This window comes from Zychaea mexicana, assembly GCF_025766255.1.
Source record: "Zychaea mexicana strain RSA 1403 chromosome Unknown BDB00scaffold_49, whole genome shotgun sequence".
Taxonomy (NCBI): domain Eukaryota; kingdom Fungi; phylum Mucoromycota; class Mucoromycetes; order Mucorales; family Lichtheimiaceae; genus Zychaea; species Zychaea mexicana.
Window position 1 is genome coordinate 1 of NW_026516712.1, and position 13,656 is coordinate 13,656.

The following is a 13,656-nucleotide window of genomic DNA, read 5'->3' on the forward strand; positions in this document are numbered from 1 at the left end:
TTGGACCTTGAGACGAAGTGTACCCTCTAAATCTAGTTCAATGAATACTAGATCATGGATTTGTGGTTGATTGATCTATGGTCTTTGATGTACGAGTTCTAGACACTTAGAGGGGAGGCATTCGGAGGTTCTGTAGCTGCCTAAGCGCAGCGAAACTAAGACATCGATAAAATGTATCAAATAAATATTTGTTTCCTCTTTGCGTTAAGCTTGTTTGTGCGTGTTTTATATTGTTGAAAGACTTCTTCATATGCGAGCGAGACTTGTCTATCTTGTTCCTTATTGCACGTTGCACTGAGATCGTCGGCAAATTGATTTTGATTTTGTCATGAACAGCGCTGAGATCCGGGATCAATGGAGTCGATTCAGAATGAAGCAGCCAACAACACTAGCCCAGGTTTGTGTGTAGAAGCGCCGTAAACCATCCCCCTTCTACCGTTACCGAGCTTCACCAGTCTGTCCTTGGCATACACTTTACTTTGGATCACGTGTACAGCACAGTCATCAACTTCTGCGCCCTTACTTCTAGTGAATATGGCTTCTTCTTATGTGAGCTTCTTGTTGCAATACCAGTCATTTTTGGCACCTGCATTCCTTTCCTCTGTGATCGTGCTGCTGAAACCCTATAAACCTTCTGTGCGCCTTATGGCCTGTTTAAAAACAAGCGGCGACACTGTCGGGGACATGCCCTGCATGAACCCGGTGAAACATATTAGGCAGGGCGAGCAATGCACGCAGATCTCACGCGCCTTCAATTCTCTACTGATGGTATTCATTTGATAATACATATTTTATATGTGCAACAAAGATAAAATAATATACACTTTCGCTGACACCGCGACTCGATCAGCTGGAAAGATTGTTGTACACAATGCGCGAATTGCGTACTGCCACCCGCTTTATACAAAACCACAGGCGATCAAATTATACTGTTATGCTGCAAAATCTTTCATGCCGCAAAATGTAATCGCACTGAAATCGCCGGCTGGTTTCAAACATAAAAAAAGTGTGAGAAAAGAAAAAGCTTTTGATAAACTATAGCAGAGAACCGGTTGTTTGTCACACAGCACATGAGAATAAAATAACGCTTTCCAGATACTCTTTCATCCATGGCTAAGGCTTTTGGCTAATCGAATGTGTTGGTTTTCTTATACGCGCACCGCTTGTTGCCCCTTGAACGCGTGATACCGGTCTTCCTGGGGATAAGCTTTTTCTTTTTACACTTCTTATTGGAACGCGTTCCTAACACTATCCGCTTTTACCCGCCATTGCCTCCTTTCCACCTGCCACTTCCAGATTTGTTTTTTGTTTTTGTTTTTGTTGACAATACAATTTGTTACAAGGTAGCGGTGTTGATACCTTTAACAGCCGCCTTTTTCTTTGTAAATAATGGTAGCTTATAAGAATTATAATCGCCGTCGCCGGCTACAAGTTTCTTTAAGTGATAGGAGTTACGTAAACCTATACCTGAATGTCGTCGGCGCATATCGGATTATGGCCGTTCATTGTACAAGTGTCTCTTGTCCAGTTTACCAATTATAAATTGCGCACATTCTTTCACATTAATGGTTTACTGATAGTACTACGGTGTATTTATTATCAGAGGGCTTCGGTGGACTTACTATCAACATGTCTGATAATTATTTAAACCCATATGAAGCCATTCCGCATTTGGCACACGACCTAGGTCCCGTGAACTTCATCCGAGCTTTGACAAACAACCGCTTCTTTCACCAGCTGTTTATCAACCGATGAAACAAGGTGAGCCATGAATCTATCCGTGTTGCTTTTGTTTACATTTGAATAGAAGTTCTTTGTTTACTATGTTGAAACGTTGATGGTTGAGGTGTTTTACTTTTGTTTGTTTTTTTAGAGGCTTGTTTCGAAGAGCAGTGGCAACTCCGCGGTTGACCACGGTTTGTTTATGGTCAATTCTGAACTGGCTATGTCTCGATTTCCCCCACTGCTAGATAGACGGAGACCTTAACTAAATATACTGTCTTTCTCTTTACTTTCAGAAAATGACTTTTCGAATAGCAGTCGCACTATGATCACGCACTGTTTCAGTCTGTTTATGCAAGACTGGACGACAGGTTTTTGACTGGTGGCACAGTACAAACTATCTTTTTTGTGGCGTTTGAAGGGGCCGATGTTTGTTTATCAAATGCACGTACAGTAAATACTTGGCATCGACTGTTGTCACGCGTCATAATTAATATAGTACACCCCCGTTCACTATGGATGCTCAAAAAGGCAAAGATGGCACTGCACCACCCAGAAAATGCGCTGTGATTGGCTAAAATCTCCATGTTGCACGAAAAATAAAGTTATAGCCTAAAAACTTACCTACAGCTGTCTCATGCATCTGCCTTTTGGCTGGATGGGGGGCCTTTTTCAGGGGGGTCTGGCTCATGTGACATGGAAAAGTGATTGATTTTTGCTAAGTCATTTCTGCATGAAAAAAGGATGTTCGTTCAATGATGTTGGCAGCATATATTAGGAGTTAAGCATACAGTAAGAGAGAGATAAATTGATAATGAATGAGACATAGGAAATAAGGTGGACTTACATAAAAAAACAGCAGGAAATAGAAAGAGCATAAAGATAATGGGAAGAGCATAACGATAATGGGAAGAGCATAAAGACAATAAGAAGAGCATAAAGACAATGGGAAGAGCATAAAGACAATGGGAAGAGCATAAAGATAATAGAAAGAGTATAAAGATCATGGGAAGAGCATAAAGATAATAGAAAGAGCTTAAAGATAATAGAAAGAGCATAAAGATCATGGGAAGAGCATAAAGATAATAGAAAGAGCATAATGACAATGAGAAGAACATAAAGGATAATGGGAAGAACATAAAGAATCACAAGCAGAAAAGTAGAAAAAGAGAGCATAGTGGAATTTAGTCATAAGAGAGGTACAAGTCTTCACAACGACGAGACTTCTTCCGGAGCCAACATCAAAAGCCTCCACAGCGAACCGAACTTGCCAATGTTGATGATGCGCTCTTGTTGACCAGTAGCTTGAACTTGGATGTCCAATGCTTCCAAGAGACTTAACTCTGGAAGATGTACCTCCAACGTACCGGTCCCTGAGCGGCTTAATCTGACATTGGCAGCATCGTCCTTACTGGTGTTCGTATAAATGGACGTGGAAAAGTACGTTGTATATGCAGAGGATAAACGAGGGAAGTCAACGGTGGGGTACGGTGTGATTACGGGCTTGAACAATTTTAAGTACACTGCTCCTGTACGCTTGTTCAAACTTGTAATTTCAGCCAAGACATCTTGACACCCACTGCTCTTTCTGATCCTAAAGAGACCGCTGACGCCTCGCTTAAGAGTCACCATGTGCTCATTATTGTCGACGTTTTCACGGTCAGCTCCGAAGTACAACTTGCGGAAACTGTCGTTTGCTCGTACAAAATCAATGATCTTGTTGCTTGCATGAACGAGTCGACCGGACGCGACATGGCGAAAATAGCCGCCATTGACAATACAACGAAACATTGTATACCGTCCAAAGGAAACAAGCAGGTCTCGCGAAGGGTTGTGGCGGTTGGTGTGGAAGATGTGTTCTCGGAGGAATTTGTTGAACTGTTCGCCTTTTTCTGATTCAAAATGAATAGCAGTGGCGAAACGCTCGATATCCTCCACGATGTGATGCAAGATGTGCAGCTTGGGCTTGCTACCCATCTTACTGTTGGCGGTCATATTTCCTTGCGCAACAAGGAAATTGTCGACAACACCAATCATAGCCGTCAATTCCTCCGTCTTCTTGTTCAGCAGCAGCTTGTACAAAGAGAACTTTGTTTCTATTTTGGACATGAATAATAGCGACATGACCTCTCCGTGTACACGGAAGCAGTCAAAGAACGCCCGGAGACCCTCCATTTTCTCCTCGCTTTTTGCTGACCAGCCATGATGGAGGAGATCGTTGAGGATGATGGCTGCTTGCTGGCTAATGACCTTGTAATCGCGACCGACAAAGGAACGGCGAAGACGCAGACTACTGCTGAGCATGCGACGGAAGGCTTTCGAGTCGTAGCTACGGCACTTGAGCTCGAGGTCTTTGAGCTCGTCGCTGTCAAGATAATTACAAAATTCAAGCAGGAGGTATTTCGTGATTCCCAGCATCGTGGTGTGCAGTATCTCTACTGGGCAGTCTTTCGTAATGTCAAACGCCTCGAGCTTGCCCAACGCCTCCCCACCAGTCAGTTTATATCCTACAGCAGTAGGATTCGTTGTCATAGTGTCATTTGGCAGTCGCACCGGATCCTCCAGATCAAGACCCATTGACAGCATTGCAACGTCAGTAATATTGCGAGGTGGAGCTGCCCAGTGCTCATCACATCCTTTGTAGTAGTAGCACTTGCGACAAGGAAAAGTTGAAGCAAGGCCTTTGCTACACACGAGTTCGGCGTGCCGTGGATTGTCGGCCGAAATAAAGCACAGCGGCGCCACCACCAACACGTCCTGATTGCTAGCAGCATCGAACATCACCACACCCTTTTCAAGCTCGCACAAGTCCTCGACAATAAAGGGAAGCATCTCCAAAGCAGTCAATTTGTTGTGGACAGCGATCAAGTGCGTGTTCTCCCGTTTGTTGCGTTCAGCGAGTGGAAGCGCAGCGGGCGTTAGAGACCAGCTATCGAACTTGTTCCATTTTTTTGATCTGTTGCCGCTGGTGTCATCAGTGAACAAGTTCACTGGTACGATCTTGACAGGCAGCCGACGATCGTAACGCAGACCGATTCTGAAATCACTGTGCTTCGTAAAGTCAATAGGAATGAACTCGCCGCTGCCGAAATCGCAGAAATCTCCAGCAGCACCGGAACTGGTGACCTTTGCAGCAACGTGCTCGAGATAATGCCATTTGCAATTGGCATCATAATCAAGGGCGAGTCTATCGATTGGCACTGTTACGTAGTATAGATGTTCAGGATCGCTCTCGTAGGAAAGTACGACTACTTCCGTGTTACCCTGCTTTTTGGCCAGTTTGACAGGACAGATGTCGGCAAATGTAACACCATGTCTAGTGTAGAACTTTGCAATTTTGCACGTTTGCTGCCCGATACCAATTATTTTGGCATAATCACCAACCCAAAGCATTGCTCCTACAGAATTGGTGACGCACGGATGCTGGAATAGATTGCAGGTGTTCCATTTACTGCCTTGCGTCATTTCGATTCGCTGGTCAGGCGTTTTGTCGGGTAGAGCACTCAAACTCGAAGAGACAGTTGGATCAGCGTTGAGGAGCTTCAAGCAATCTGAAGGCTTATGCATATGTGCCGCAATTTCGACGGTTTCGTCTGTATTGGGCTTACTGATCTCTGCTTTGACTGTTGTTACTTTTACTTTCGGTACTTTGCTTCGCTTAGCATACGATGGATCCATCATCCAACGAACAGACGGCACCTTCAAGTCCTTATCCTCACGAAACATTACGGCTACATCTTCAAGAAGGCTTTTCAGCTGCTTTTTCATCATCCTGTCTTTCAGACGATCGTCTGCGTGGAAGAAGGCAGCAAGACGAAATTGCAACTGGTTTTCGAAAGGGTACCAGTCTTCGTTGGTCTCGTAGTCGACGCTAAAATCGAGCGGATTATCACCATCATCATCACCTTCGTCGATTTCATCGTCGCTGCCACCATCACTCTCCACATCAGCAGCCAATTCGGCATTAGCATTGGATTCCTGCCGCCGAGAGAGGAAAACACCGTACGACTGACGCAAAGCAGCAATGTCGACAGACTCGTTGTCACTGTCAGCGTCGTCTTCGACGTCGTCGTCGCTAGCGCACTGCTGCTGCTGCTGCTGCTGCTGCTGCTGCTCCTCTCCCGAATTTGTGCTGTCAATGTCCATATCCTCAGCGTAAGAAGCCGAAGCACGGACAATGCGGGCATCATATTCAGCAACATTCGCCTGATGGCTCGATGAGCTAACATGAGTTCTCCAGTTTCCTAAGCCATCTCCAAGCTTAACGACAGTGTTACAAGGAACACATGTTTTGGTTTTACGCTGCTTCTGAGTTTGTGCATTAATGGAGAAGACGTTGAAGGGCATAGTCGGATGGAGATGGTTGTAATTGAGAATAAAGATAAGTGCAAAAGAGAAAAAAAAGGTAAGTGCTGAGTTAAATTTAAAATGCCTCAGCTCAAATTCTGCCTCCCTTTTTCTCCACCTTCTTCTTGCCCATCATCTTTTGCAATTCAGGTAACAATGTTTTACTGATTTTCTTCGTTTAAGACCATTAAAATCTAAATTATTAAAGCATCTTCTTAGATGTTCTCAAACTAATCTGTAGGCTATTATAAAACAAGGTAAGAATGCTTAGTTGCTTGTTTGAAATTAGAAAAAAGCTCTCTTTAGTGACTAATCTCTTTTTGAATTATTAGTCATGATGGTGCTATAAGTGCTTTTATTGCACACTGTCTGTAAGTATACGTTTATTCCTCTAGGTCATGGGCTGTTAAACGACATGGAAATCGCTGATATATGTTTCTGTTAAACCATAGGCTAACCATAGGCTATATGAAGTACGCGCCGATTTATACTGCTCATATCTTTGGTAAGTTGAAAATGATGACGCGTTGACAAAACCTATATAAGCTATTAAGGCTAATCATTATCTCTTTAAAAGCAATACTAGAATGGCATATTCTCAAGTATCAGATTCACTACTGTTTTTTTAAATCCTTTTTGCAAGCTTGAAAGCGTCATCGATTATCTTATTAGCGTGTTTAGTTACGCAGCATCCATAAAATTTAGCCCATAATTATTTTCAATAAACGTTTTTTTTACGCCAATCCTATCCAAAATGCAAAGCCTCATCATCTGCATCTCATCGTAAATGAATTGGGGGGTGGGGGGGCCTGGTTCTTTTTCTGCTGTCCCAATATGGTAGCTGCATGCGATAACTCAAAAAGGCAACTGGTTTCCTCTTTTTTTTTTGCACGGGTGTGTAGCTCACACATCGAGTGTCATAGATAACCGATGATATGTTACTGTTCTTGTTACGAAAGATGGGCACTAGGCTTCGATGAAAATGCCGCAATCTATCAGAGACAATGACTCAGCGTTCACATCCTAAATTACCATGTCTTCTCTGTTCTCCGTTTATCTTTCTTTTTACATTCGTCACCATTCTTTCGTACTGTTTTCTTTTCTTCCTTCACAATCATCGTAGGGTCAGATCTTTTTGACACTCGATTAGTGGAACACCCACTCTATACGACACTAAGTTGTCACCCACTCTATACGACACGCAGTTGTCATCACGTCAAACGACTGTCCGTACACACCCTAAGCCGACCGGCGTCGTCAACCATGTACTGTGGTAGTCAACCAATTTAAGGTGTGTTCAAGCTTTTTTGGGCCCCTTATTGTGGATGTGCGCACTGAGACGTTGATAGCACAATGACGAAGAGTCGGCCACTCACTGTTGTTGATAGATTCACGGTCCTTCATATTACATGCCAACAGCGTTTTTCAGATCTTCCAGCTGACATATCTATCTAATTACAGTCATGCAGTAGGGTCGTCGGTATGGCGCAGGTAAACAGATTACGTTGCTGCTTGGGTTCGATGTTCTGTTCAGCCGCAATGACATTTAACGCGTCACCATTCAAGTATGACTTGTATTGATATGCATCATTAGTTGAGTTGGTTTAAAAATGAATTTGAGCGCTACATAATTGGTGGTTTGGTTTACTCACAAGTTTGTGTACATCAAGGACCAACTCTGTACCAAGTTCTCTATACCCTTTGTGAATTCAAAGTAGATGTCGTTCTGCACTTGCACCCAGTACCTTCGACTAGGGTGCGCTGACCTTGATCGGATAACTTAATTACTGTTGCTATGTTATAAGTGCTCATGCTTATCGGGTTGTCACGGTGCCTATGCTGTCATGGACACACAGCTGTTGCTGGCCAGTTCCCTGTCGCTCGCCTTTACGATGGTCAATGTAAGCTCGTTGCTGGGCTTCTGTTTTTTATGTCTCGTGACGACATCACGGAAGCGCCATTGGTACCTCTGCTTTAGCTAGCTTCTGTCTGTTCATGTCGCTTGCTGGCCTTATTTGCTTGTAGTTGTTGTTTTGTCCATAGCTGTCTTGTTTCCATGAATAAAAATGCGATTTCACTCTTCGTACAATAATAATTCTTTGTGTCTGTCCAATAATCTTGTACACGTTGTTGACCTCTAGACATTAATGCCATTTCTCAATCATTGTGCCTTTGCTCTCTTCTTCCACCCAACATGTTTATAATCACAAAACAGTATACCCCCTTTCATTGCACATCCGTTAACAAAATTTTTGGGAATGGAAAAAATAACATGGTAAATTTCAAACCCCCGTTTATCTCACTTTCAATGTATCATCCAGGGTTAATCGCGTTTTAATACAAAGTGTTCTTTCATATATGCTTTGAAGAAATTAGGCACTGCACATTATTAGTTTCGGTTGAGTCAGCGAATATTTTAAAAGACAAAAAAGAAAGCTATCTAAAGAGCTTTGTCTAGCAAACAGTTTTTCTTATAGCTTGCCGCGTAATTGCCGTAGTTCAGAAGGGAGACTAGGTATAATATCTTCATCTCCAAAAAGTTACTTTGATATTCATGAACAAGTTATCGTCGATCTTATATTTATAAAATATTTTAATAGAAAACAAACATCCACCCTTCTCCTTATGACTTCAAGTTCTTTATAGAATAAATCTTTTAAAAGCATAGGCATAACATATAAGTAACAGAGATATGCCTATCCTTGTATATAACGTTTTTTCTGATTTTCAGTGATACTACTGGGTGGCAAGCAGTCGCTGTTTTACCAAATGCTTCTTGGTCTCCCATTGTCTCTTCTTTTGGTGCATATTTTATTATTATGTATGTGGGAAAAAGTCAATACAGCCAGAAAATGTATTGGATAATGGGCTATGCGAATTACGATTCCTATATTGTGACAACTTCATGAGCGTTGGTAGTCTATGTAGCATTAAGATGCGTCTTGATAACGAATATCCGTACACAGCTATTGTGTCCTAGCATCCGTTGACTTTCACTATTATCATTTGGGAATTTCAAGTTGGAAATTAACGGGTGTCCTGATCTCGTTCCTGTATTATTTCCGCTACATGCTACATATCCTCTTATCGCCCTGTCAGCTCCTCATCATACACATTCACGCTCTCGAAATAAAAGCTCCCGTTGCCTTTCTTCATAGCCCTCGCTATAAACACTATCTCTTTTGTTTGCCATACACGCTTTGCCCTGATCACCGCCTATAACGCCATCCCCCCCCCCAATACTTTTCACTTAGTGCCCAATCTCAACTTTCCAAACTTCCTAAGTCAACTTTGCTCTGCTCTTCTTGTACTTCATTTTCATCTTAGTAACTTATCCAACCTCATTTTTTTCTAAAACCACAAGAAAATCCGCAAAGATATTGAACATTTTCCTTTTCCGGTGCTTTTCTGGAAAATTCTCTTGTTTGTGTTTATACATCCTTCCAAAACAATTTCGCTTCTACTGTTTTTCCACTGCTTCAACACTTTTGCCGATTTGCTATGTTGGGGGACCACTGTATACTTTTGCTTCAGGAAAAAACGTGCTAGTACACAAGTCGCTTTGTTATGTACGTCGGTTTATGTGACTCACAGACAGGTTCCATGTATCAGCAGCACGACATGCTTACTTTTTTCTCCTGTCCTACTTTTTTTATCCCTCCTTCCGCCTTCACACAAACGAAAAGACCTATATCTTCTCATTATACTGGCGTTAAGAAAAAGGTTATTCTAAACTAGCGTGGCAGTCTACTTGTTGTATCCAACAAGGCTGATAACACTCATTCTTTGTTCCGGCTTTAATGACTGCTGTTATTTCCCTCAAGATTTCACTAGCGTTCTATATGTATCGCATCAGATCGGATATTAGGGCCATGCGCACCCGATCCGGATATGCGGATGCACTGATGAAATTCGAATCCGCCGTATATTCCAAGATTGCGCAGGGATGAATGACAGCCTTCCGCTGTTTGCTCTCAGTCAACTAGATCACAACAATTGTTCGATAATGTGCTCCGATTGCTATCCCTATTCCGCTTCAAATGGTATTAACGTTCGCATTATCTATAATAAGAATGACCCCAGCAGAAACAAACAAGTTCGATGAATCAAACAAAGACAGTAACGTCGCCAATTTTAAAAAACAGTATCGGTAAGTTCAGAAACAATAAAACTGAACCCAACAACAAACGTTAATATTCTGGCCTTATTGATGGACGGAGCCACTGCAGCAAAGATACTGCAGGGCCATGCAACACCCTGAAGCGAATTAAAATATCGGAAGTTCTAGCTCGGCAAACTCTATGATGTAGAGCAGCTTACTGCCATGCAATGGGCCAGAGATGCTTGGGAGTTAGTCTCACAAGGAAAAATCAAAAATTGATGGGGTCACAAAGGATTGCTCGATGTAGAGACAGAAGAGGAAAAGAAGAATAGAGAGACTGCAGAAGAAGCTGAAAGGCTACTATCTGATGAGCTTGATGCCGCGAATTTGAATACTCGCGAGGAGACATGTGGCGTTGATGGTTTTGATGGTTTTGATTTGATACCACATGAAGAATCGGAGGGTATCCATGCACCAAATTCTTTCGACGACCTCGTTAACGATCTCTCTCTTCCTCCAAACCGTCTCCGAGCTCTCCTTCCTGCACCACATTCTTCTCCATCTCTTCTTTTTTCATTCGATCAACGATCTCCTATTGCTACTTCTCGTAGTACCATCTTTGAGCAGGACTAAGAGAGTCCAAATCCTTGCTCATGATGGCTTCTTCTCTTGCCAGTCGCGCCTCTTCATTCGCCTTTTGCGCCTCCTCCAGCATTTCTTCCAAAAGTCTCCTTCTCTTTTCTTCCTCGACGACCTCTAGACGGGCGAGCTTCAACTGTTCACCATCCAGGCTCTCGAGATCGTCATCTTCGGCGTGTCGTCTCTTCAAAGCCTTGGCTTTCTTGTTGCACATCCTTCTCGCCATCCACGGTGACCTCGTTGTCCTTGTCGCTGATGAACTTATATTTTTGCCCATCCTTCAGCAGAGACCAGCAATGAGCCATCTTGAATGGCTTATACCGTGCTTCAGCTTTGCTGTTGTACCTTTCGATGATGCGCTGTTCCTATTATGTGGACTTTCAGAAAGAAAGGAACTTCTCGAATCTGTTATATGCATATTATTATGCAAAAGACTACCTTGTCATCATCGGCCTCGCTACTTTTTGATGGCCCTCTCGATAAAGGCCACGGCCGCTGCATATCTCGCGATTTGCGCGCTGATGATTTCCCAACGACCTTCGGGGGTGCGGTTCTTGTCATTGCCGCCTTTTTAAACTCTTTAAGAACGCGTTGCCAAAACGGTTTGTAATCTTGGTTGATGCCAACTTTTTCATTCTTGTTGACGAGAAGATAGGCTTGGACCAAGAGCTGATCCTCGTCATTGCGCCACCAAGCACCTTTCGTCATTTTTTTGGTCGGCAGTTGCGACAGGGGAGGCAGCAGTAGCGATTCGGCTTGAGGAGAGGGTGGTTTCGCGGGGAGAAGTGAACGTAATCGTAGACATGGGATTGCTGTTGTCGTTGTTGGTGTTCATACTGTTTGGGAATTCTTTTTGAAAGAGAAGGGGGGTTTTACAGGAGCTTCAAAGATGATAATTTTACAGGGACCGGTGCGAAGACAGAAATGTAAAAAGACCTGTAAATCGGGTTTACAGGAATTTTAACAGGGTCCGTTGCGAATGCTCTTAGCCCGCACTGCTCTTGTGTCTTTTCGGAGGACGTGCATGATCGATGCTTTTGAAAGACCTTTGTATAAACCCATGTCGGACACGATTAAGCAGGGAAAGCAAAATGACAATGACAAACCCGTTTTGGATGTGTGACGAAAAGGAAACCGCGGTGATGAAAAGGGAATGTGTAGGAAAGTGACAAGCAGTGAACACAAAGGGAGCAGTTTCGTTATTCATCAAGAAAAATTACGTCAGAGAGTTTTCAAGTACCGACAGCGACGCGTCGCAACTACTGTACCTTTGTATTGGGTACTGTAAATTTTTACGTACTTCACCTTCCTTTTTTGGATTTTTACGTACTTAGCCTCCAAGTTTTTATGTACTTAGCCACTCAAGTACGTAAATCGGTTCTGACGCTGTATATTTGTACTATAAAATTTTACGTACTTCCTATTTGGGAATTTTACGTACTTGTCTTTTTTGTGCCTCGTTTGAGTAGATCATACAAATAGCTACCATTGATGTAGCCTATCATACTTTGACTCTGTATAACCGTCGCAGCTACGATGGCTACTGTAAATTTTTTACGTACTTCACCTTACTTTTTATGCAAAAAGTTACGTACTTGGCCACCGAAGTACATAAATGTTATAAACATTCTTCGACCTCTAGTAAGTGATCATCCTCAACCTCGTTGATGACATATTAAATCCCCATCTATCATCATCATCCGAATTATCGACCTTAATACCAATCTTTCCGTTTATTCACATCATTGATTTCTATAGTAAAGACATATATATATATATATCATAGTCTTTGAACGATAAAACATCAGTCAGTTGTCTTGTTTCCTCCCTATACCTTGTTCTTGTTTCTTCCCTCACTATCTGGTTTCCTACCTTCTGGCTTCCTTCTTGTCTTGTCCTGTTCTTGCCGAAAGCACCTAGCACATTCTCGTCCGGTGTTTCTGGCCTTGTGTTGTATTGTCCCTGTTCGCACCTTACAGTAAATCAGTTCTCGCGCTGTATATTTAACCTATAAAATTTTACGTACTTCTCATTTTGGAGTTACATACTTCCGATTTTACGTACCTGCTGTATATGATTTTTAAGTACCTTGAGCGCTTAAAGGACCATACATGTTGTTATTACTTTGAAGATTTTGTATATATAAAATATAATCACATTTCACGGAAGGGCAAGAAAGCCCACACTATGTTTTAAAGGTACGTAAAGGTTGATGTACGTAAAAATTGGTGTTAGTATGATTGTATGACTAGTGAGTGTAAGTAGTCAAGGAACGCGCTCAGAAAAAAGAGACCGGTTTTCCTGCCAGAGCGACTGCTTTACCTGCAATCGCCGAAAATGGAAGTACGTAAAAATTCGCGCACCCCTTTGTATTTGACAATTGCTCACCTACAACAATGGCCTCTGCATCTGATAGCCTTGGATACCTTGTCCGTGTCTTTCCCACCTACCCGACCGAAGTAGTTACAGAGACTTTTGACAACCAGCAACAACTTGACGAGTGGGTTAAAGAAAACCCTAAGCAGCATGCCAACTTCATCACCAACAACAAGTACTTCTCCGTACCCAAGGCTTCAGATGCACGCCGAAATAATGCCGGCCGTCCTCGGACAGTTGAACGTAGTATCACTTTTTTTTGTGATCACTAAAGAGAAACATCGGCTCCAGCTGTCCCTGCTCTGCCTATAGACTCAACTGAACCTGCTCCCATCAAAAAACGTCGACTTGCAAAACCATCTATTAAAGTAGATTGTCGTGCTCGATACCGTATTCAATACTTATTCTCAGGCAAAATCAAACTTGTATATCACTGGCAGCATCAACACCATGACCCTACCGAGATAACC

General features: G+C 42.6%; 4 protein-coding genes across 4 annotated transcripts; 1 reads left to right on the forward strand and 3 right to left on the reverse strand.

Moving 5' to 3' along the window:
- Positions 1 to 2,472: 2,472 nt before the first annotated feature.
- Positions 2,473 to 2,769, reverse strand: BDB00DRAFT_828970 (uncharacterized protein; the record flags this gene model as incomplete). Its single annotated transcript, XM_053123900.1, has 1 exon — positions 2,473 to 2,769. A coding segment is annotated over one exon (246 nt), but the record flags the coding sequence as incomplete, so codon positions are not given.
- Positions 2,770 to 3,486: 717 nt separating this feature from the next.
- BDB00DRAFT_765705 (uncharacterized protein) lies at positions 3,487 to 3,699 on the reverse strand (the record flags this gene model as incomplete). The annotated part of the gene is made up of 1 exon (XM_053119535.1): positions 3,487 to 3,699. A coding segment is annotated over one exon (213 nt), but the record flags the coding sequence as incomplete, so codon positions are not given.
- Positions 3,700 to 4,371: 672 nt separating this feature from the next.
- Positions 4,372 to 4,719, reverse strand: BDB00DRAFT_729989 (uncharacterized protein; the record flags this gene model as incomplete). Its single annotated transcript, XM_053118298.1, has 1 exon — positions 4,372 to 4,719. A coding segment is annotated over one exon (348 nt), but the record flags the coding sequence as incomplete, so codon positions are not given.
- A 7,244-nt stretch (positions 4,720 to 11,963) lies between these two features.
- Positions 11,964 to 12,292, forward strand: BDB00DRAFT_828988 (uncharacterized protein; the record flags this gene model as incomplete). Its single annotated transcript, XM_053123901.1, has 2 exons — positions 11,964 to 12,094; positions 12,145 to 12,292. The coding sequence occupies 2 exons, from the start codon at positions 11,964 to 11,966 to the stop codon at positions 12,290 to 12,292; spliced, it is 279 nt and encodes a 92-aa protein (XP_052978503.1).
- Between the last annotated feature and the right edge of the window lie 1,364 nt (positions 12,293 to 13,656).